Source organism: Balaenoptera borealis, assembly GCF_965194805.1.
Source record: "Balaenoptera borealis genome assembly, chromosome: 6".
Classification (NCBI taxonomy): Eukaryota; Metazoa; Chordata; class Mammalia; order Artiodactyla; family Balaenopteridae; genus Balaenoptera; species Balaenoptera borealis.
In genome coordinates, this window is record NC_138863.1 from 9,812,001 (window position 1) to 9,835,547 (window position 23,547).

Sequence of the window (23,547 nt, forward strand, 5' to 3'; positions counted from 1 at the left end):
GTAAATGTTTTATTTGACAGATTTTACTTTAAAAATAAAATAGTCCGCTGCCAGGTATGAAAAAAGTGTGAAGTGAAACAGACGTGAACTATTTTAATTTGAGATTCTGCCTCTAAAATGGTCTGTGAGTGACATATGGTGGTTTTATAAACACGAGGTAAACCAATGGCAGATAGAAAAGCTCTTTAATACGAATTAAGTAAGCCTGGAAGTAATTACCCAAGTGTACACTGAAATATTGCCTTTGAAAATGGACAGAAGATTTGATTTTGCTCTTTTGTTTTAGTCGATGACTATAACAATGCTAGGAATTTTAAAAATATATATATATCACTTTTTACATTTATCTAAGCAAATGGAGGTCTATTTAAAAGTTTTCTTTTTCTCATTTTCACACTTTTAAGAAAGATTGCCTCAATTTGAAGTATCCTCTCTTCAGCTTCGATGTGATATCTTTAAGAGGTGTACCCATTTTGTATTGACTCATACACACGCTTTAAAATCACACAAAGATGGCTTTGTTTGTGTAACTTCTAATAACAAGCTATTTCTTGTAAGTTGGTCTTTGGACCACAGTGATATCAGCCCCTGTTCTGGTTTGTTAGTTTAAACTAGGCTTTCTCTGAGGGGGACAAGGTTGCCCCCAAATGTTGGGTGTAGCAGCGTCAGGAACCCCAGGTCACGGTTTTCATTATGGGGGAAGGACGGACGGACTGGAGCAGATGTGAGCTTCCCTCGGGGACCATTTCCCAGGGAAGATTATTTCAGGACTGGACTCACCCCGGACATCACAACTGTCATTCCTTAGGGGGCCCTGATGTTCTCCCTCAACATTTCAATCCCTCCCAGAAGCATTTCCAGGGATTTGGAAAGAGGAGTACATTTCCATAAGTGACTCAGGTTAGGCACACGTCTGTGACCTAGAACTATCCAGAAAATTGTCGAACGTCCAGGCTTTACACAATCAAACACTTGGCTGCCAAAAAAAATCATAAACTATGAGTTTTTTGGCCCTCCGGAGTTTCAGAAAAACAAATAAGAAGATTCAGCTGACTAAATCCAAAACAAAATATATTTCTTTAGTAAAATCAGGAGCCCAAGTTTGTTTTTCGATTCAACCTCGAAAGGTTTATGCAGATATGGGAATCAGCTTCAGATAACGAATTCAAAAGATTAAAGGAGATTCTTTTCACCGGTGCCATTTCTTTTTCTTTTTTAAGCTTTACTTAAGTAAAGGATCCCTTGTCTGGAATTCTGGGAGAGTTCTACACTTTATGCAAACAGCCAATTGGGCTGCATTGCAGGAGGTCATGACCCCAGCCTTAGATCTTTGCTGAGCCAGAGAAGTGATGGGGGACGGAGCCGCTGGGGGCAGCTAGCTGGCTCACTGCCGCTTTTCTTTATCTCCTTAGGTGAAGAGTGTGACATCGACATCGATGAATGTGACAGTAACCCCTGCCATCACGCCGGTACCTGCCTGGACCAGCCCAATGGTTATACATGCCACTGCCCACGCGGCTGGGTGGGAGCAAACTGTGAAATCCGTGAGTATTCTGCCACTCAGCCACTGTGACTTAACTGTTACATTTTCATTCAGTGAGAAGAGGATGCGCCAGCCCCACAGCACTCACAGGTGAGGCAGTGAGGCCCAGGGGGTACGCTGAGCGCCCCCGTGCCTCCCGGATCCCAGTTGAGGGCTCTGGCTCACTGTGTTATGCTGCTTCCCCTCCTTCCTGAGTCTGAGTCCAGCCTTCCCACCAGGATGAGAATACGCAGATGTCATCCAGAGTTCTCGGGGCTAAGACAGCCAAAAATGTGCTTAGCAGAGAAGCATTAGAATCGCATCAGAAAAGAGAGTCTTTGTGTCGAAAGCATTAAGAAAAACCACACAGAATGTAAATTCACTTTGCATTTTTTGTCTTCAAGTGTCTTCAAACGTATTAGGTGCCATCAATTGCCTGGAGAAAAGTTCCGCGAGGATGAGCATAAGAGAAAATCTGAAAAATACTTTGAGCTGCTCAGAGTGAGGTGTTCTCTACAGATGGACTCTCAGAAGTTTGACGGTGTCAGGGTCAGGATTTTATATATGAAAATCATGTATCTACTAGGACTGAGGTGAAAATGAGAACTGCCCTGGAACTGGGTTTTCATTGTTTTGTAAATCGCTAAAAACTCAGCGTTGAAGTGTGTTTTCTTCTCGTTTAAATTAGTCAGGGTAGTTGGGTTTGGCTCTGTCATACAATCTCCCTCCTGGGCCCTCTCGCCCACCCCCTTACTCTTCATCAGGCCAAGGCAGCTCATCTGCTGTGTGAGTTGGGAAGGAGACAGCTCAGTATACATAGCCCTGTCCGCCTGTCTCCCTCTTGGGCTGGCCTGTTTCCTGCCTCTACTCCTCCACGCTGTAAATGTTTCAAGAATAGGCCCCTCACTGGTGGTCCAGCACCGCCTCTGGCTGCACGGGCTTGTCTGATTCTTGGTGTGTGTCTCAAGTGGGGCATGGCCAGTAACAGGAAACCTGCTTATCCACAAATATGGACCATATTCTTCAACATCAACTTGACCAGTAATGAAGGTGTTATTTGGGCTCCTGTCTGCTCACTCTTTGTCTTTCATCTCGGCTCAGGACTTGAGAGAGGAAGAGGGTAATTCCTTTTAGGTCTCCCCCTCATCCTTTCCAAATACCCCTATACAGAGAGGTTTTAGGACCAGCGGTTCTTGCTCACGATGGCTGAGAAACACTCCATTGTTGAAGGAAGGGAAGGAAAGGGATTCCAATGGTACAGATGCTCAGGGCTGTGAATTGATGCAGGATGTTAAGACTAAAGTAGGTATAGGATGTTAAGTCCAGTCTGGTGAGATCAGTTGGTAGGAAGGATCCCAGATTTGGGCCAACAGGACCTCGGTTCTTGCCCTGGCTGTGGCACTTATTGTGTGGCTGCATTTAGTTGTGCTGAGTCTCAGTGTACTTATCCATAAAATAGGACCAGTTTTCGTTATAAAATTTGGTAATTCTGTGAAATGACAAATTTCATGCCTTGGGGCAGAGGAATATCTATGTATAATTTTAAAATCCTCGGTGTGAAGATAAATATATAGGAGAGTATGGGTAAGAAGTCAGAAACACAAAGGATGCCCTTAAGAAGTTTTGAAGTAAAATCTTATAACTATAAAAAAATCTAGTTTTACTTCCTTCTGGTGATGGATAAGATAGGCAAAAGATATACAAGGATGGAATAATAAGGACAAAAGTTGGCTTCATGGTCTAGCTCCGTCATGGACAAATGTATCTCAGCCTTGTCTTTCTCACTTGTAAAACGGTGATAGAAAAGTTGCTGTGAGGCTTAACAGAGGCAAATTTGTGCAGATCTCTGCTATGCAGTAGGCACTAAATAATGTTAGCTGCTGCTTCTTTTTCCTTCTGCGCTGCTGTAGCCCTTATACTATGAGCTACTCCTGGCGAACACTAGCCTTTGGAACTTGTCAGAGGGCACAGGCCACTCTGAACAGCTGGGTGTGATGAGACCCATCACAGATCTCAGCACACACCTGGGTTCTCTGTTCGCCCAGAGTAGCACTTTCCATTTGATGATCTCATTTACACCCCTCCATTCAGCCAAAGGTGTTAAAATAAATGTCATCACAGATTAGGCTCTACTGGGTCCCAATGTTGGATGCTTCCGTCCTTGACCTGAGCGTAAGAATGGAGAATAAGCATATAAGGTTTGTGATAACACACAGGTGGAGCTGGTGGCCAGTGCCAAGAGAAATGGATCTGAATCAATGGAATGGATTCAAAGCAGAGGTGGCAGCAGAGTTTGGACTGTCAGTGGGCAGAGAAGATATAAGAGGTCTCCTGTCCTGTGTGAGCCATGGGACCTATGGTCTCCGAGGTTTCTTTCTAACCCTGAACATCTATGATCTTCTGAAGTGGCTAGAAACCAAGAGGAGGGTGCCTGAATGACACAAGGTCAGGTGGGTAAGTCTCAACAGGAAAGCTCAGATGTAGCAGAGAAGAGGGAGAACCATGGCCCATGTAGCTCCATAGCGTGGTGGGCTCCGAGTTGTCAAAGGCAGTAGTGGGGCCTCCCACCAGCCTGACCTCTACTTCCTGAGGCCATTCACCTGCCCTCCTTTCTTGTTCACTACACTTTAGTCACACTGTCCTCCTTGCCCTTCTTTGAGCAGGTCCCGTTCATTCCTGCCATCAGGGCCTTTGCCTGTGCTGTTCCCCATGCCTGGAGCTCTCTTCTTTGCGATTTTAGCACAGCTGTCTCCTTCTCAGCTTTTAGGTCTCAGCTTGAACGTCACCTTCTCAGATGCCTTCCCTGACCACCTGTATTTGTTTCCTACTGCGGCTGCAATGAATTACCACAGATTTAATGGCTTAAAACACAACATGACTGTCTTCCTTCTGGAGTTTCTAAAGAACCTTCTTCTTTGCCTTCTCCAACTTCTAGAGGCTGCCTACCTTCCTTGGCTCATGGCCCCTTCCTCCATCTTCAAAGCCAGCAATCACGTCTCTCTGACTCCTGCTTCCATTGCCACATTTCCTTCTCCAGATCTCTCACGTCCCTCTTTCACTTATAAGGACTCCTGTGATTACTTTGGGCCCATGAAGGTAATTTAGGATAATCTATCCATCTCAAGACCGTCAGCTTAATCACATCTGCAGAGTTCCTTTTGCCATGTAAGGTAGTATAATCAAAGATTCTGGGGAATAGTATGTGTTCATCTTTGGGAGACCATTATTTGGCCTACCATAGCACCTTATCAACAGTGTTTCATTACTCCCATTTGTTCTTAAAAATTATAACATTTGGAGATGATTTAGCGTTACCTTTTTTCTGTTACAGCATCATCCTAATCATTATAATAAGTATTCGCATGAATATAACTTAAACTGATTAAAGGGGCAGGATTTGGTGGATAGAATGGGCGCTGCTCTTAAGAACAGGAATCTGGGTTGGTCCTGCCACCCAACCCATCACCAGCAGGAGGAAGGTCATTTTATCTTTCTGGAGCTCAGTTTCTTCATCCGTAAAATGAAGGATTAAAGGAAATGGTTAGTTTCCTTCCTTCCAGCTCTAGCATTGTTGGATTCACCCTCAAAGTAGTGTCATACTCTGCCAGGAAGCACAGATTATAATAAGGCAGGCATATCCTATTGCCTTTTCCTTACAGAACACCATAGGATGTTTCCTATTGCACGTGGAAAAGAGAAATTCAGAAATTCATAGAATACGTGTGTGATACTCACAAACACACACTGAGAGTTCGTGCAGATTCCAGTGAAGGAAGGGCTCTGCATGTGGAAATGAGTCTACTTTGTCATCAGCCAACACTAGGTTCAGAAACCTCAATGGGATTTACATGCAAATTAACACCATTTTAGTGGTGCCATGGCTCCCATTCCTAATGTTTACCCTAATAATGGATAGTTATTAGAAATTTGCCCTTTAGAGTTATTATCTGGCCCCCAATCAGTAATAAGAAGCAGAAATCTAGCAGACCACACATATTTATCAAAACCATCAAAAACATTGATCCAGAACTATCCTAAAAGGATCATGAGAGTAGCTATGGTGTTTTATACATATTCTGAGGCAAATGCAAACCCTAAGTTCTAGAAACTAACAAAACAAGCCTGGTGAAGTTTTAATTCTGACACTTGTTCTTAACCACCTTTGGACTGATCAAAAAATTTTGGGAGGATTTTAATAAAACTTTTGCCTTCCTAAAATCAACGTCTAAAATTCAAAATTCTTATAATTCTCTACCTAGTGGAATGTTTTGTATCATTTGTGTTGGAGCTTTAAGGTCTATACAGTTAGAGTTACAGACAGTCCTGCTGACTGAGAGTTGGCTAGTTCTATATACTGAGCAGTTGAATCTATGGTTAAACTATTGAATTAATGACATTCTGCAGTTGAGAAATAGGGGAACAGGGCATCTTGGATTTATGCATTCAGTGAATAATCAAGGCCCTCTTATTGTCAGACATTAAGCATAGTGCCCAGGAAATAAAGATTAATGAAACAGCTCTTTCCTTCCGGATCTCCTCATCCAACGGTGGGTCTTAATATGTGACGGGAGTTGCTGTGAGACTTCGTGCAGGTAGCTCCAGGAACCCAGGGAAGGAGCCAAGTTGGATAGCTTCTTCTTCCCAAAATGCATGGAATTTAATAATGCTTGAAGAAACCCATCAAACAGTTATGTTATATGAGCAGTCCTTATCGTACAAATAGATTCGGATCTTTTGTTCTCATTTTTGTGTAAACCAGGATTTTTAAAAAACAAAACTAATTTGGGATTAACATATGCACACTGCTGTATATAAAATAGATAACCAACAAGGACCTACTGTATAGCACAGGGAACTATACTCAATATTTTGTGATAAACTATAAGGGAAAAGAATCTGAAAAAGAATATATATATATATGTACATACACACACACACACACACACACACACACACACACACACACACATATATAAAACTGAATCACTGTGCTGTACACCTGAAACTAACACAACATTGTAAATCAATTATACGTCAATAAAAAAGAAAACAAAATAAAATTAATTAATCTTCCTCCCCATGGAGACTCCCCACTTCACTCCCCAAAGGTAACAACTGTTACCCATTTATTGTGGATTCTTCCAGATGCTTTCAGTCACTGTATAAGTCCCATTTTCTCCCATACAAATGGGACTATTCTATACATACTGTTCAGCGTCTTGCTTTTACGCTTAGTAATATATCTTGAGTGTTTATCCATGTTGGCTTATGCAGATCTTCCTCAATTTTGTTAACACCACACAGTATTTCCATTTTTTAGATGCTCTATAATTTATTTAATCATACCCTATTGATAGACAGATAACTCATTTTCTGGTTTTTGGTATTAAAAACAACAGTAGAGTGAAAATTCTTATATATACATATTCTTGTGTGAGAATATCAGTAGGATAAATTCTTGAAAATGGAATAGTCAAATTAAGGGGTCCTTGAATTTTTCATGAGCATTTATTTATATATTGGCTCTTTGCCAATACAACTTTTCCTCTTGGAAGCAATGGTGTTGGGGGCCGAAGTTGACTCGCAAGTCCCACTTAACCCACAATTACCTTACTAAATACTTTGAACACCAAGGCTGCATCCTCCGCTGACCTCTTGGGAAGCGATCGTGGCTAGATGTGGGGAAGCAGCCTGATTATGGGAAGGACGTTACTGTGGAGTTGTGCGGTCCTGGTTTTGAATCCCAGCTCAGGTACTTACTCCTGGTAAACAAGAGCTCGGAGCCACAGGCCTTGATAAATGGGATAATACATGTGAATAACAGTGCAGTACAGTGCCTGGTTCACAGTAAGTGCTCAGTAAATGGTTGCCTTAATTGCTATCATCAGTTGTCACTCTCTGAGCAGTGAGCAGCCTCTGGGTGTCTATTCAAAGTGAAATTTCCCCGCCTCTGATGGAATATTGATAAATCAGATGTTTTTGAGATAACTACTGATTTTCTAAACATACTGAATATTTTAGGATAACAGGCATTCTATAGATACGTAGTTTTATTGATGTAATTAGACCTTGACTTTTCTGTTCCAAGGTAGATACAGGTATTCCACGAGGGGAACCTTCATCCTCCCTTCCTGAAGGGGCCTGATGGATGCATATAGCAGAGGGAAGTGTTTCTCAGGCCTTTTGACTGCAACCCACCGTAAGAAATATGTTTTGCATTTTGATGCGGCACATAACATACAGTGTCTCTCCCACACACACAAAACGTGAAGTAGTACTTACTTTACAAGTGTGACACGCTTTTATATGGCTTTCTAAACTTTTTTTTCTAATGCAGTCTGGCCCCAGTACATTGATTTTCACATTGTGCAGTATGGAAAACATTACTTATTAAGTGTTCAGAGCCAAAGTGTGTGGTTCAAATTCAGGTTCTGCCACTTATTACATGTGGAAACCTGGGCAAGATTCTTTTCCCTTATAGGTTATTACAAAATATTGAGTATAGTTCCCTGGGGTATACAGTAGGTCCTTGTTGGTTATCTATTTTATATATAGTAGTGTATATATGTTAATTCCAAATGAGTTTTATTTTTTAAAAATCCTAGTTTATATCAAAATGAGAACCAAAGAACCGAATCTATTTGTACACTAAAGACTGCTCATATAACATAACTGTTTTGATGGGTTTCTTCAGGCATTATTAAATTCCCTGCATTTTGGGAAGAAGAAACCCAAGACAACCAACTTGGCTCCTTCCCTGGCTTCTTTGGAGTCCCAGCTGCTTCCTGTATAAAAGAGAGACAGTAACAATGTCCACTTCAGAGCATGATACGGGGAATAAAGGACCTAACACACTTAGAATAGTGTTCAGCACACACTGAACTCTCAATAACCGTTCGCTGTTATTAACCAAAATGCTGAACAAAATAATACAACTGTCTATTTGATGTCGCCACTTGGGTGTGTTAGAGGCACTTCCAATTCAACATGTACAAAACAAAACTCATAAGCTTCCACTCAAACCTGGTTGTCTTGCCATGTCCCCTGCTTGCCTCTAGCACTTCATCCATCCGGGGATGCAAGCCAAAGGCCAAGAAATTTGACGCTACCTTTGTCTCTCCTCACTGGCCTCTACAAGCTGCATTTAGTCTGGTGAATTCCACCCCTAACTCACACCCACATTCCTTCACCTCTCTGTCTCCACCCCTCTCACCCAGGCCAAACCACCACCAGCTCTGCCAGATACCGCAGTAGCCTCTGACCTGGCTTCTACCCTAGCCGCTCAAACCCTTTCTTCATATACAGCCAGAGGCAACCTTTCTTTTCTTTTTTCTTCCTTTCTTTCTCTTTAATTCTCCAAAAGTATTTTACCTTTTCATTATTTAAACAATTTTTTCATTGTGGTAAAATACACATAACTATCTTAACCATTTTTAAGCGTAAGTGCATTTATATTGTATACAATATTGTAAGTACATTTATATTTATATTGCAACCGTCACCACCATCTTTCCTCAGAATTCTTTTCATCTTGCAAGACAAACTCTACACCCATTCAACAGTGACTCCCCATACTTCCACCCCTATCTCCCCCAGCTACCTTCCCTCCCTCCCTCCTCCCTCCCTCCCTTCCTTCCATCACCCTGCCCCCCTCCCCAGCCTCTGGTAACCACCATTCTACTCTCTGGGTTTTTTTTTTTCCTATATGTTGCACATATAAGTGACATCATGCAATATTTATCTTTCTGTGTCTGGTCTATTTCACTCAGCAGAATGTCCTCCAGGTCATCTATGTGGTCGTAAATGGCAGAGGCATCTTTTCAAAGTGCAAATCTGAACCCTCAGACCCTCCCTCCAACCACTGTTTCCATCCTTGCCCACACCAAGTTGCTATTAAAATACGTTAATGACTACAGACCGAAGGCCGCACTCTTGCCTGTGGGACTGGGAGGGCTGCTCTACGCTGTGGGGAGGTGCCCCGTCTTCGCTCAGGCAGCCTCTGCCTTGCTGCCTTGAGCGGCCACCCTCCTCCTTCCAGCTCCTCCCTCTGCTTTCCACCTCCTCCCAGGTCTTTGCCTGGGACAGCCTTCCCTTTGCTGTTCTCCATCCCTGGTGAATATGCACTCACCCTTAGAGCCACGCTTGCCGTGGACCCCCATCACAAGAGCTCTCCTGATTCCCCGGTTAGATGGCGATTCCCCCGTCCCCTCTCGAAGCAGGGCCGCTCTGGTCCCTCACGGCTTAGCACACCCGGACTTAGCCAAGTGGCTTCGCCCACTTTTCTCTCAGTTTTCTCTTGCTTCGTACCCCAGGCACTCAGCACAATGCTCGGCATATAGTAGGTGCTTATTGATACTGGTCCAGTGATGGGATCGCTAGGAGGGAGGTGAGCTGTGCCTTCGGTTCCCTCCGCTCCTGCATCTTCTGAAGGTTAATGAGAGTGTTAACTTTCTTCAGTCTCATTGACTGTTGTGATTGTCCACGTAACTTACAGCTACAGAAAATTTCAAAGAAATTTGAAATCCCGCCTCACAGTTATTCTAGCCCACAGATGGTTCAAAAATTATCTAGCTATCTAAGTGACATCTACCCAAAACAGACATGCATTCCTTTACTTTCAGACTCTTTTTAAGTCTGAAAAAGACTTAAAGGTAGGTGGACAAATTAGTCTAGCTAGATTCACCTGGGTAAGTGAAAAAACAGATACGGGAAATGTATTTTAGAATTAAATTTGTCTATCGAATGAGGTCTCTTTTTGGTGGAGTGGAGATGGTCGGTGGGTCTGGTTTTATCCTCAGCTTGGCCGCTGACTGCCTGTTTTACCTTGAGCAGAGGCTCTGAGTCCAGCCCCTACGTAGCTCCTATTTTCGTACCGATTGAAATGTTAAAGCCGGAAAGCACTTTAGAAGATGCAAAACCTCAAACAGATTGAGTTTAAACCGAAATGCAAATGCTCCCTGAGACCCAGAAGTGCGACATTTTCCCTGAACAGTTTGTGTGCGTGCGTTCCTGGTCATGCACCTGCCGGGGCTGGTGAGGTCATCCCTCCCAGCGTGCTCTGGTGCGTGATTTTTCCCCGAGCCCTGCCGCGGCCACCATAGTAAATGATTCATGCCCCGGGGCTCCCCGTATGCGGCAGAGCGCTGACTTATGGACCGGGAGGTGGCAGCTGCAGCCACCTGCTGCAGATACGTTTGCTGCCTCGCAGACCAAATGTTGGATTTATTCAGATCCAGCTTGCCTACTAACCCGCCTAGCGTGTAAAGCAGCCACATTCACTTATCAGACAAGTTTTAGATGACAATAGGGTGGAAAAAGCAAAGGGCAGGGGCAGGGAGGAGAAACAGAGGTTCAGGAGAAATTTTGAGAAAGTTTTCCCAAAAGTCCAAACAGCTTGGAATTCAGAGTTTGGGGAAATAGAGCAGATGGTCAGAAATGCAAGAGATTTAGGCAGCTTATCAGGCCTGGGGCAGTGTGCCGAGCACGTAACCTGATACAGTTGTTTTTCTGCTTCAGTGGCCGTGTGCGGTTGTGCACTGGCTGTGTATACACAATCAGTGTGATGTGTAAGCTGTTGACACGAAGGTGTGCGTTGACCATAGGAACTCATCAAGAACTTGTGTGGTTGCCACAGCGATCAGATCCGAGCGCTCCGCCGAGCTGGAGTAGAAACAGTATTGGCCGCCCTCGTGACAATGCTCAGTGAGTGTTACAGCACACCCTGTGAGCGCTGGACTCGGGCCTACAAGTGAATTTTTCAGAGAATGTTGAAATACTTGGAAATCAAGTGAGTCACGCTTCTCTTTCAGCCAGAAAGATGACTTGTCTCTCTCCATGTGCACCAGGTTACTGCCAGATGAAAGGGCTGCCAATCCGGGACTGAGTCTTGGTTTCACAAAACACCGCCTCTCTTCCATTGCGACCATTTATTTGCAGTGATGTATGTCGTTCCATCTGCCTGTGTGTGCGTTGGCTGCACGGGCTTTGTGATCAGGAAGGCAGGCTCGAGTGGCAAAACCAGACTTCGAGGGCCTTGGTGTAAAACTCAGGAGCCGGAAGATCTGGACACACACTCAGAAGTCACTTCATTCATCCCGTTCTTCTCAAACTCTCAGGAACCAGCCAGGCTCGGGACACGGGTCAGTTTTGCATTGGGCTTCTAGGAAAAAGGTCTGCACGCTCGGATCCTTGTTTGGGTGTTTACCTGTGCTCTTGTGCAGATCGTAACTTTTCAAGGGAGAGAATAGCTGATTCTGAGACTCCAGTGTCACTGAAGATGTCGCTAAGATGAGAGTATGAGGACCCAGAGGTGACAAATACTCTCACCTAAAGTGGAACAATGGAAAGAGGCCTGAGGGTTTCACAGGAAGACAGACCCATTCCCACCCACGCCTGAATCCCATTTCCAGGCACCCAGAGTCCTAAGGTGGAAATCGTGGCCTGGAGGTGATGGTGGTGGACCTCTTTCCCAAGTTCAGTTTCTCTTTGATCTTATCTAGCCCTTTTAAATCTTCACAGCTTCCTTTCAAATCCTGGTCACATTATCTGAACCATTCCATTTGTATGCAGGTCTGTAAACAGGACATAATTAGACATTCTTGACCTGTGCCAGATACAGAGATTATGTCCATCCATCCACTTTTTTCCTGCCCATCCACGTTGGTGTTTTTGGAATGGGCACAGGGCAATGCTCAATAATCCTCAGCTCAGAGTGTGGGCCTCAGAGGATAGGACCCTCCTCCTCTGTATCCTTCCCTCTTCCACCACTGCAGCTGCTCCTCTTTAGGGACCACCCACCATGAGCCCAGCAGTGGACTTTCTTACTTTTCTTGACATGTTTTCTAACTTATGCTCACAGCAAGCTTATAGGGTATATGTTGCAATTTTCATCTTATAACGGAAGAAATTGAGGCTCAGGGAGGTCAAGTAAACATTGCAGCTGGGATTGAAAGCAAGGTTGGTGTGATCCCAAGGCTCACACCCCTTCTGCTAGTTATGCTGGAAGATAATCCCATGGGTGTTTTCTTCAAATGACTTATTGCTTACTTTTTAATTATTACAAACGGAGTGCATTCTTCTCTCTTTTTTTTTTTTAAAGTTGGAAAAGACTGAGATGTGTAAAGAAGGAAATAAAAATCCCATGCAGGCCTGCTTTTCAGAGATCACTGTTGTTAGCACACTGCTGTGTGAGGCAGAGGCTAAGAACTTGGACCCAAACTTGCCAACATGCTCACCCGGGAAGTGACGTCAGCTTCCTAGACATTGTAAAGTGGGGAGAAGGAATGATATGTCTTCCGGGGGTTGTGATGATTAAATGAGATGTTTTCAGAAAGCTTAGCATAGTAAGAAAACAGCAAATGTTCATCATTGGTATCACTCCATCCTGAGCTTTTCAGTAAGGTAGACGTTGGAAGCTCATATGTGATTGTACTCTACAACTAGGTTCTGCTTGGTAACCCTTTTTTTTTTTTTTATTCTTTTGCTATTTGGTGAATATCTGTCCGTCTCACTAAGAGTTGAATAATTAGGTTGTTTCCCATTTTTGCACTTTTATGAATTGTGTTGTCTGTTGGTGGGGTAGAGAGAGAATATGGGGTTGAGAGACTCTAGCTATATCTATAACGTTTTATTTCTTAAAAAAAAAACCTTTAAAAATATAAAGCAAAGAAGATCAAATAGGAACATTTATTAACTTTGAGTGGTGAGTACATGGGTGTCTGTGCTATTTTCTGAACTTCTTTCTGAATGTGTGATAGTCGATAATCTAACATTTAAAAATTGTGCTGCTGAGATGAGCATCCTAGCACCCAGGGCTTTATGCATTTATAGGACCATTTCCTCAGCATAAATTCTGAACAGTGAAATTTCTGGGTCAAAGGAAACTCCATGCGGTCCGCACAGGGGTTGTGTATCCATTCACACAGTCCCCATTTCTGTACCCCTGTCAACTGTGGTTATCAGAATTTAAAAATAATATTTGGGAACTGATATAGGAATTGCATTTTTAAAAAATAATTATGAAGCTAAACAATTTTCTACTTGTATTTCCTTGATGAATTCATTTTTATATTCTTGGCGCATTTTTCTATGGCATGTTCCTGTTTTGTCTTAATGATTTGTAAGAGGTCCTTATATAGTAAGGCCTTTGGTCTGGATTATCCATAGAACACAATTCTTCCCAGCTTGGACAGCCCTTATATTTTAGGTTCCCGATGTGAGGACAGGAAAGTCCTCCCCATTCAAAAGGCCACACCTCATCCGCAGCCGTTTGCTTATTTCTGCCTTCAGACCTCCAGTGGAAGTCCGGGCACGTGGCGGAGAGTCTCACCAACATGCCCCGCCACTCCCTCTACATCATCATCGGCGCCCTCTGCGTCGCCTTCATCCTGATGCTCATCATCCTGATTGTGGGGATTTGCCGCATCAGCCGCATCGAGTACCAGGGCTCTTCCAGGCCGGCCTACGAGGAGTTCTACAACTGCCGCAGCATCGACAGCGAGTTCAGCAACGCCATCGCCTCCATCCGGCATGCCAGGTGGGCGGCGGGAGGAGGCGGAAGGGAGGTGCTGCTTTCCCGTGTGCATTCTCAGTATCAGGGTTATATTATGAACAGGACTTTACATCCCCAAGGAGGGTTTCAAAGAATAAAACATAAGTTCAAGGTAGTATTAGGGGACTGGATAATTAGGCTGTTTCGTAAGCAAACCCCTTTAATTTGCTGCTGGCTTTCTGTTTTCATTGAATACATTCGTTCATTTTGTGTCTATCTGTGTTATAAATATCTGACTCTTCATCACTGTGTGTGAAACATTTTTTTTTTATAGTTTATGATCTCAATTCATTTTTTGTTTCATGCCTTATTATGCTGAAATGACTGCATCTCCCATAAGAAGTCTAAAATATAATACTGCTAGAGTTGCTTTATTTCGTGACTTAACAATACCTTCAAGAACCCAAACTCCCTCTATTTCTCCATGTCATCATAATTGGCTTTTTGATATGGTCTCTTATACATGTTCACTTCTTTATCACTACATTACTACCTAGACAACAATGTCTAGGAGTTGTGAAACATTTTTGGGGTGGGGGATGTGTTTAGCTGTGTTGTTCTTCTAACAGTCACTGTGAGTATAAATTACCCATTTGATTTAAGGGCTTATTTAAAGAAAGTCAAATGATGGTCATTTGGCTGTTAGAGTTCGTATTGTATAAAATAGTGTCCTCTCCTGGAGGAAAGGCTCCTGGAGAGACAGGAATTAGTGTGGTATCATAGAAAGAGCGTGAGTCTGGGTGTCGGAGCGACATCATTAAGCCTGACTGCATTTTATTTTAATTAATTAATTAATTAAATTATTTATTTATTTATTTTTGGCTGCTTTGGGTCTTCGTTGCTGTGTGCAGGCTTTCTCTAGTTGCGGCGAGCAGGGGCTACTCTTCGTTGCGGTGCGCAGGCTTCTCATTGTGGTGGCTTCTCTTGTTGCTGAGCATGGGCTCTAGGTGCGCAGGCTTCAGTAGTTGTGGCGCACGGGCTCAGTAGTTGTGGCTTGCGGGCTCTAGAGCACAGGCTTCAGTAGTTGTGGTGCACGGGCTTAGTTGCTCCACGGCATGTGGGATCTTCCCGGACCAGGGCTCAAACCCGTGTCCGCTGCATTGGCAGGCAGATTCTTAACCACTGCGCCACCAGGGAAGTCCCTGACTATATTTTAAACCGATGATTTAACCTTCCACAAATACAGTTCCCTCAACTGTGGGAAGGGAGAACTACCTCCTTAAAGAGTTATGACAATCAAATTAAATTACAAATATTAAAGGATTGTATAAACAGATAACACCACATTTACTTCTCCAAATCTATTACAACACGGAAAAAATCAGTTAATCTAATTTTGTTGAGTTTTGCAAGGAGTATTTACTAAAAAAATAATAGTGATATTGTGTATTAAAAGCATCATCTTTTCCTTCAATTGGTAGAACAATCCAAAGCCCACAATTCAGAAAGCGAGCGTGCTGTAGCAAAAAGTGGGCTGAGCCTGGTGTCTTAAGATTGAGCCTCCAGGGAACTATTACCTGCATAATCTTTGTTGGGACATCGTGATTGATATTGTTCAAGACACAAGCAGATCCAAATTCTGTCTGAATGGCATAGAAGCTCAGAGGTTCAGAAAGTTAGTTTTCTTCCAAAGGAAACCCGCAAACCTAAGACTCAGGTCTTAGAGTGAGTCCAGGGGAAACAAAAATCAGAACCTGGCTTCCAAGGAGAGGATCCAGTGGATGAGAGAAGTTGGGAGATATAGAGCCTCTGCCCCAAAGCCCAGGGCAGCTTCTTTGTGGGAGCTGCACTAGCCTTACTTCTGTAACTTTGAGGGAGAAGAGAGAGTTAACCCTCTTCCAGGTCAAGCCCTAAAGATCAGCCTCATTGTGGGTGCCTTTGTTTAAGAGTCAACTCAGCAACACAGCTTCCAGGAAACATTGAGGTGAATCCCTGCAATCTCGTCTTAATTGTTTATTTGACGCTTTCCTCTTGAGTAAAGAGCAGTGAGTTTTATTACCGTATCTCCACTGGGTCCTGGCACATGGTAGACCTCACTAAAATTTGAGGTCTGAAATGAATGGATGATCTCAGTGAGGGGTTGGCATAGGATGTCTTGACCTGCCTGAGAAGTAGATTCATCCCAGGGCACCAGCTTTGTAAGTGGTACCAGCCTGCCGGAGTATTTGGAGTATCTTGAAATCATTGGATGAGAGGTAGAGGATGTAAAAAGAAGAGGAGAATAGACAATTCATTTGTTTCTCAGAAGTCTTTCTGAAGGGGCTTAGTTCACCAGGAAAGAGCAGAATCCATAGCTCTATACGGGGATGTATTGGGAGACCCAAGAAATCAGATTCCCTCCACACTCCCCTACCCTGGAGGAATCTCTGGCTAAGGTCCTTTTGCATTCAAGAGGAAGAAGAGTATGTTATCTCAGCCCTGGAATAAGTTAAGATAGGTTCTTCTGGGCTTCCTGCTTATATAGCCCACTGAAAAGATACTTAGCTGAATACTCTTGGAAGGAAAGAATAAACTTGAAAGCATTTACAAACCTGGTTCTTATTCGGTACTGATTTTTATCAAAAATATTTACTGCAGAATTCCTAACCAACAAGCTCCTGCATGCACCAGTGACTGCAGATAAAACCATTGATGTTAATACAGTGCCTTCCCAAATATCTGAGAACATTCCTGTCTAAACGTTTTTTCAGCTTTGACCTGTGGCTTCTACAGCATGGTTCTCCAGAGGCCCTGGCTGGATCTCTGGCTGGTTGGCCCTTTTGCCCCTTTTCCTGGAGACCCTGGAAAGGCATTGACAAAAACTGAGTCCTTTTGCAATTCCCCTCTTCCTAGTTTTGAGCATCAGCCTATAGCTAACGTGCATTTCATGGCCTGTCTCCCTGCCACTAGCCTGGAGGTGACATTGGATCAGAATGACTGCAGCTGAGCAGCTGCACAGGATGAATCCTGACTGGGTCATCTGTGATGTTCCCTAGTGACCCAGGAAGTGTCTGGTGATCCTGACGTCAGCAGTCGGCTGGTGCTGGTGCTGGGTTGAGAAGGAGCCCCCCTCTTGTCCTAAGAGTAATCTGCTCCACAGCTGCTCTGCTTACACTCAGGCCGGAAAGACTTTGTGACAGACTGTCAGGAGTGAAGCCACGACTCTCTAAGTTCTGCATCTGAGGTCACACTTCGGTTGCTGATTGCTTACTACTCTACTAGCTATAAGTGCCCGATCACAGAAAACAAACAAAAAAAAAGAGAGCTGGGAAAGGACAAAGTCGCTTTTTCTCAAACAGCATCTCCCGATGTGGGCCTTTTTAAAGCTCACATTCCACCTGCCGTTCTTCGAGGTATTGTTTAGCTGTTGACTTCCAGGGGAATATGAACTAGAAGAATGTACATACTTTGACCTCCCTCATAACTGGTTTCAGTTTCTTTTGTTTCTTTAGTAAAATAAGGTGCACAAGACTGGTCACCAACTATGATGTTTGAGCTGTCAGTGACATTGATACCACAGCTGCACAACTGCTGTTAGTGCTTCTACGATGGTTAACACAGCCAGACACGATGCTAAATCCTTTGGAGAGAGACTATGGGTGATCCTTATAGGCTTCATCAGTGGCCTGTGAAACATTTTAGACTTTGTGGGCCATATGGCCTCTGGGTCTTTGTGACCAGCTCTGCCTTTGTCGTGCGAAAGCACCAGAGGCATTATGAATGGGCACAAACTGTGTTCCAATAATTATTTAAAAAACAAGCAACAGGCTATTACTAGCTTGCAGACTGTAGTTTGCTAATCCAAGGTCTACATTTTTTCTCTAGCTTCCAATTTTTTCTTTTTAAGCAATTAAGATGTCCCTTTAGGGTAAGGAAAAACAGTGCATTGTTTAAAAAAAAGAACAGTTGCATAAAAACTCCTGCCATAACATAGGCAAGCTCTGACGTTGGTTTAGTGCCTGAGAGTTTAAAATGGAATTCTATAGGTATTAGCTTTATTCCTTAACATCCACCCAATTCTGAGACACTAAGGAAATATAAAAAGCTGTTGGCGTTGGAAATTTAAGTATGAATGCACATTTGTTTTGCACGAACTCTGAGCTCACTACTCTGATAGGTGTGGGAGATTGAAGGAGAGTCTTACTTCATTTTACATCTTAGCTTCCATATAGTAGATGCTGCACTTTGGGTGGAGATTTCTGTGTCTCACCTAAGGAATTTGGAGGCTTCTCAGGAGCTGGTTAGGTCATAGTGCAAGGAATCCAGCTCCAGTTGTGCTGGGGGTGTTAGTCGTGCTTTACCCAGGTTACCCTTGTACCGGTGTTATACTTTGCGATCCAGGCTGAGTTTCCCATGCCGACACAAAGCAATGCTTACTGTCCTTCAGTTGACTATGTGTGTGTACAGTGGACACGTGGCAGCTCTTGAGTGCCTTCAGCTCTTGCTTTGTTATGCGCAGTGGATCTGGAACGCTCATCCTCAAACCTGCCTTGTCAATATCCAGCTGCACGACAGCAATGTAAGATCACGGCCCTTTGAACTACAGCTTGTGGATGGATTGCGTTAACATGGAGGCATTTAACTTTCTAGATTTGGAGGAAACAGATTATTCTTCAAACTGGAATCACATAAAAAATAAAATGGGTATTGTAAACCTGTATTCAACTTATTACGTTGCTTGGATTTTTCCTGTTGGCCAACCAATTGATTCATAGGCTGCGTAGGATTCGATGACGCTCCCATTGGAGTTCCTGCAGGAAACCGTCCCGTGGCTGCCATGTTCGGATACAGAGAGCTTTACACTGGGATGTCCTGATTTGTAAAATTAATTAAATTAATATTATCGGTGGTGTATTGTTACCAGTGTATCTAGCTATTTTATGAGAAATAGGTTGTCAAAATGCTTGCTCCTTAAAGTAGCCTCCGAAATCTTCAGACTTGGGAGAAAGTGTTGAGCCAATTGGCTTTTATATTGTTGCCCTTTTCCTCTTCTCAGATTGTGCAGACCTCAGTCACTTTAGATAAACAAACCTCAGGCTGGAGTCCAACCCATATTTATGCCCACACAACTCCGGACCTTCAGTGAGGCTAACATGTTAGACATAATTTTATTGAAGACTTTTTACTAGTGCCGCAAGAGCTGTGGTTTCTTGGTGGCAGAATGCTTTAACTCTTTATCTTTGCACTTTGCCTGGTGCCTGTCTGGCATGATTTGTGCCTTTGCAACTCCGGAAGGCCAGTAAATCTTGAGTGAATTGGAACACAAGATTGATGAATGTTTAAAAATAAAAGATCATATGAAGAAGGCAACGTTTTCTCACTTCCCACTTGATTCTACTTCTCATCTCTGTATGTGAGAAGACAGACTTTCCAAGATATAAAAAGAAGAGATAGGAAAGGTGGGGAGATGGGATTAAAGCCATGGGAAATAAGCCTGGAGAAGTCCTTGGGGGCCCATCCTGGCAATCCTTTTAAAATTTGAGATTCTTTTAAAATTTCTTTTTTAATAGGCTCCATTGGACTTGAAACAGTTAAAAACTGTTGTTTATAAAAGGGAGGAGGGGTGGCGGGGCTAATGGGGAAGATTGTTTAAATTATATTGCACTCCAGGGGCCTTTAGGGAAGGTGAGGTCTTGAAAGGGAAGAGACCACCCAGCAGTTGAATTGGCTTTATTTTAATAATCGCCATTTTAACACTGGTTTGGCGGGAAGTCCTGAAATTGGATTTTGACACTCCTGGCTTCTGCGCTTCAGTCCTGCCGTCGATTTTGACACTCCTGGCTTCTGCGCTTCAGTCCTGCCGTCAACGGGTTTTTGATATATACAAGTCTGTTGGGAAAATGGCTTTATGCTCAGAGAAGAAAGAATGGCCTGTGTGTACATGGGGGTTGGGGAGTGATAGGTGGGTGGGATCGGATGGGGGGGTGCCCGCACAGACTGTGGGCTAACACCTTGTTATTTGAAGTCATTTCCTCTCTCTGCCTTTCTCCTTGTCTTGGGACCTCAGCTGGCCTCTGAGCCCTCACAGCCCTCCTGCAAGCCCCAGGGGAGAGGCGATGCACAATCCGGAGAAGCCCAGCCTGCCACTCTGCATTCCGGGCGCTAGAGTGGGTGTAAAATAAACTTGCCTCTCCAGATCGCTCTGGGTCTGAGAAGAAGACAAATCGATACGTGTTCTCTGGAAACCTATTGTAGAGCCGTCACGCCTGACTGCTCTTCCAAGATTTAACCTACAAGCTTCGCTATTCATTTGGACTCTATGTTCTGTGAAATCCAATTTTTGCCCTCCCACACCAAAGGCTGATATTTATACTCATTCAATGTTAATATCAAGAAGTCTTAAATTTCTGTACTTGCTAGAGAGGATATTTGAGAGTATTTTTATAGTTCCATTTGATTCTTGAAGATAAGTTATTGTCACCAATTACCTTTAACAGGACTTGAGAGCCAACAGTTCTCTAACCAGAGTCCTCCCTCCCTGTGATTTCAGGTTTGGAAAGAAATCCCGGCCTGCGATGTATGATGTGACCCCCATCGCCTATGAGGATTACAGCCCCGATGACAAGCCCTTGGTCACACTGATTAAAACAAAAGATTTGTAATCTTTTGGGGGATTATTTTTCAAAAAGATGGGCTACTACATTCATTTAAATATTTTTAAGAAAATGAAAAGCTTAAGAAATTTAAAACGTTAGCTGCTCAAGAGTTTCCGGTAGAATATTTAAGAACTAATTTTCTGCAGCTTTTGGTTTGCAAAAAATATTTTAAAAACGGAATTTGTGAAATCCATGGACTACATTTTAATGTACTTTCAGCTGTCTAAACTATATGCTTCTACTAGTGTGTGCACTTTCCATGGTAGATATTATTACGAAACCCAGATTGTTTTCTGCCGTCGTTACAGAATAAGTCTAAGCGAGGACAAGTTTGTATTTGATGTGTGAGTGTTGGCTTTTTGAGTAGAGTTAGGAAACACATGTAGAGTATGAACCATAATACAGTATACCCATTACTTAAAAAGAAGTCTGAAGTGTTTGTCCTGTGAAAAAGAAACTAGTTAAATTTATTATTCCTAACCCGTATGAAATTAGCCTTTGCCTTACTCTGCGCATGGGTAAGTAACTTATTTCTGCACTGTTTTGTTGAATGTTGCGGAAACCGGAAACATTCGCTTGAGTCTCTTTTTGTCATTTTCGTAACATTTGTCAGGCTAGGCCTTGAAAACATACATGATGACAGGGCCTAGTGAGGCAAATTATGATCAAATTGAAGCTGTATTTTCCTTTACAAGTCAAGGTTTTTATAGTTGTTCCTTGCTAAGGGGTAGTAAATGTAAGAGCGTACCAGTTCCTTCAGTAGTGAGTATTTCTCATAGTGCATCTTTATTTATACCCAGGACATTTTTGTGGCTGTATTTGATTGATATGTGCTTCTTCTGATTCTTGCTAATTTCAAAGAGTATTGAATAAATGTTACCAAGTCAAGGATGCACTTGTCTCTCTTTTTTTTTTTTAATTATGTAAAACGTTTGGGTTTGATACTGATTATCAAACAAACAATCCTACTGTCTTTTACATTTTAAATGTTCCAAGGAGTACATTTTGGTGGCTGCCGGAGCCATTCCCTGTGCCTTCTGGGAGCCCTCCTGACCTCCCAATCGTCAGGGAACCATCCATACTGTCTTGTAAACATGAAAGGTGGAAAAAATAACAAGAATTCGCATCTTAACTCTTGCATCAGAATTTGCCAGTGAAATGCAGCACATAGAACTATTGAGGTACACTGAAATCGAGAAACGCTTCTAGACGTGATGTGCAGAGAACGTACAGCTTCGAGGAACATATACGTTGTTCTCCTATGGGGGCCAAATGAAATTGCCTTAGCAAACAGCACCTAGGCCCTTAGAAACTGGAAGGCAGCTTACAGCCAGCCTATATTCAATTCCATTTTGCATCCAAATGCTGCCCCAAAGTCCCGGAGTCTTTTTAAAAAAACCTACTTTATCTTCACATGGGAACGTTTGGTAAGACCAAGAGAAGCCCTGAAACCAGGTGCAAGGGAGGGGTTTAGGCAAAAAGAAGTATTTAAGATGCTTTTCCTTCCTTCTCTTCCCTTAAAACATCTGTCCCCAATCCTACAAGCGACATAGCAATACACCCACACTCTGATTATTAAATGATGCAGTGCAATATGGTAATGTTTTTAGTTTGTTTAAGTGTTAGGAAGTGAAGTAAGAACAAAATATGAGTGGGGCTGGTTGAGCATCCATGGGAACACATGCGAGCCTTCCATCTTCTGTGGGAAGACTTGGTTGTGCAGTGCTCAGAGACCTCCCTCCACAAGAGACGGCCTGGAAACCACGAAAGTTCAACTCCACCTTCCTGTTGATTCCTCCACACGCCCAAAGGCAATGTCAGTCGTACCAGGACCTTCATTTGGAAGCTGCTTCCATCACACCCTCTCAAATAATTTTCAGTCTTCCAAATTTTTAAATTCATTAGACGTGATACCCCTTTATTGGTCTTTTATCAGTTATAATTTGTCTTTTTAAAGCAATTTAATGGAACCCACTCATTCAGGTTGAGAGCTGACTCATCTGCCTTCTGATGGTCTGAGGCAAACCCCAAACCCATTTGAAGACCTTCGCTTATTCATTTGGACATTCAATAATAATACCTCTCACTGTGCACTTCTTCTGTGTTAGGCAGATGGTGAGCAGCAAGGACCTCACAAAAAGATTCTCTCTCCGGGGTTCACAGCTTGTTTTGAACTAGACCTTCATCTAATAATCAAACAAGTACAGAATTACACTTTGAAGAGCCCCGTGAAAGGAAAGGTAAACAGTGCCATTCAGCAGCTTATTTGTAGCAGAGTGGATTGGAATCTTGCTTCAACCATTTACTTGCTAACAACTTTGGACACCTAACTCTCTGAGCCTACACGTCGTAATTTGGAAAATGGGGATAAGGATAGGACCTCCCTTGGAGGGTCATTGTGAGAATTAAATACCAGAATGTATGTAAATCACTTAGCCCACCTCCAGCATGCATTAAGCATTCAGCAGGTTAGCTATTACTGCTGTTGCTTTTGTTCTTATTTTAGATACAGACCATACCGCAAAGGAGGTTAATAAGCTTAATATCTGTGATCTGCAGTTAGTGCACTGAGGATGGTGGAGGCGTTAAGGGAAAGTTTGGAGTACAGCTGCGAATGTGTCAAACACTCTGCCATCTTAAGTTGTTACTTTGCTGTATTTGTGAAAAAAGCATTTAATAAGCACGAGTAAACCACCACCCAGGACTTGTTGAACTGGTGATAGTCTCACAACTTAGCAGAGCTGGAATTTGCCCTGTTCTACTGTGAGGGTTCTCACAAGACAGGGCAACTGTATGTAACAACAGGGATCCTCGCCCCCTAGAAATGGTCCAGCAGTGTCGCCAACTCATTTTGTGGTTTTTTTCAGAGCTCTTTATTCTTGCAAGGAAGTGGCATACAC

General features: G+C 43.1%; 1 protein-coding gene across 1 annotated transcript in view; it reads left to right on the forward strand.

The window, feature by feature from the left end:
- The window catches only part of DNER (delta/notch like EGF repeat containing), a 327,914-nt gene extending 306,376 nt beyond the window's left edge, over positions 1 to 21,538 (forward strand). Inside the window, exons 11-13 of the mRNA XM_082396186.1 lie at positions 1,413 to 1,544; positions 13,811 to 14,057; positions 20,542 to 21,538. Of these exons, the coding sequence (XP_082252312.1) occupies positions 1,413 to 1,544; positions 13,811 to 14,057; positions 20,542 to 20,653 (491 nt within the window). The 3' untranslated portion in view covers positions 20,654 to 21,538. The remainder of the gene's footprint in view (positions 1 to 1,412; positions 1,545 to 13,810; positions 14,058 to 20,541) is intronic.
- Positions 21,539 to 23,547: the final 2,009 nt, after the last annotated feature.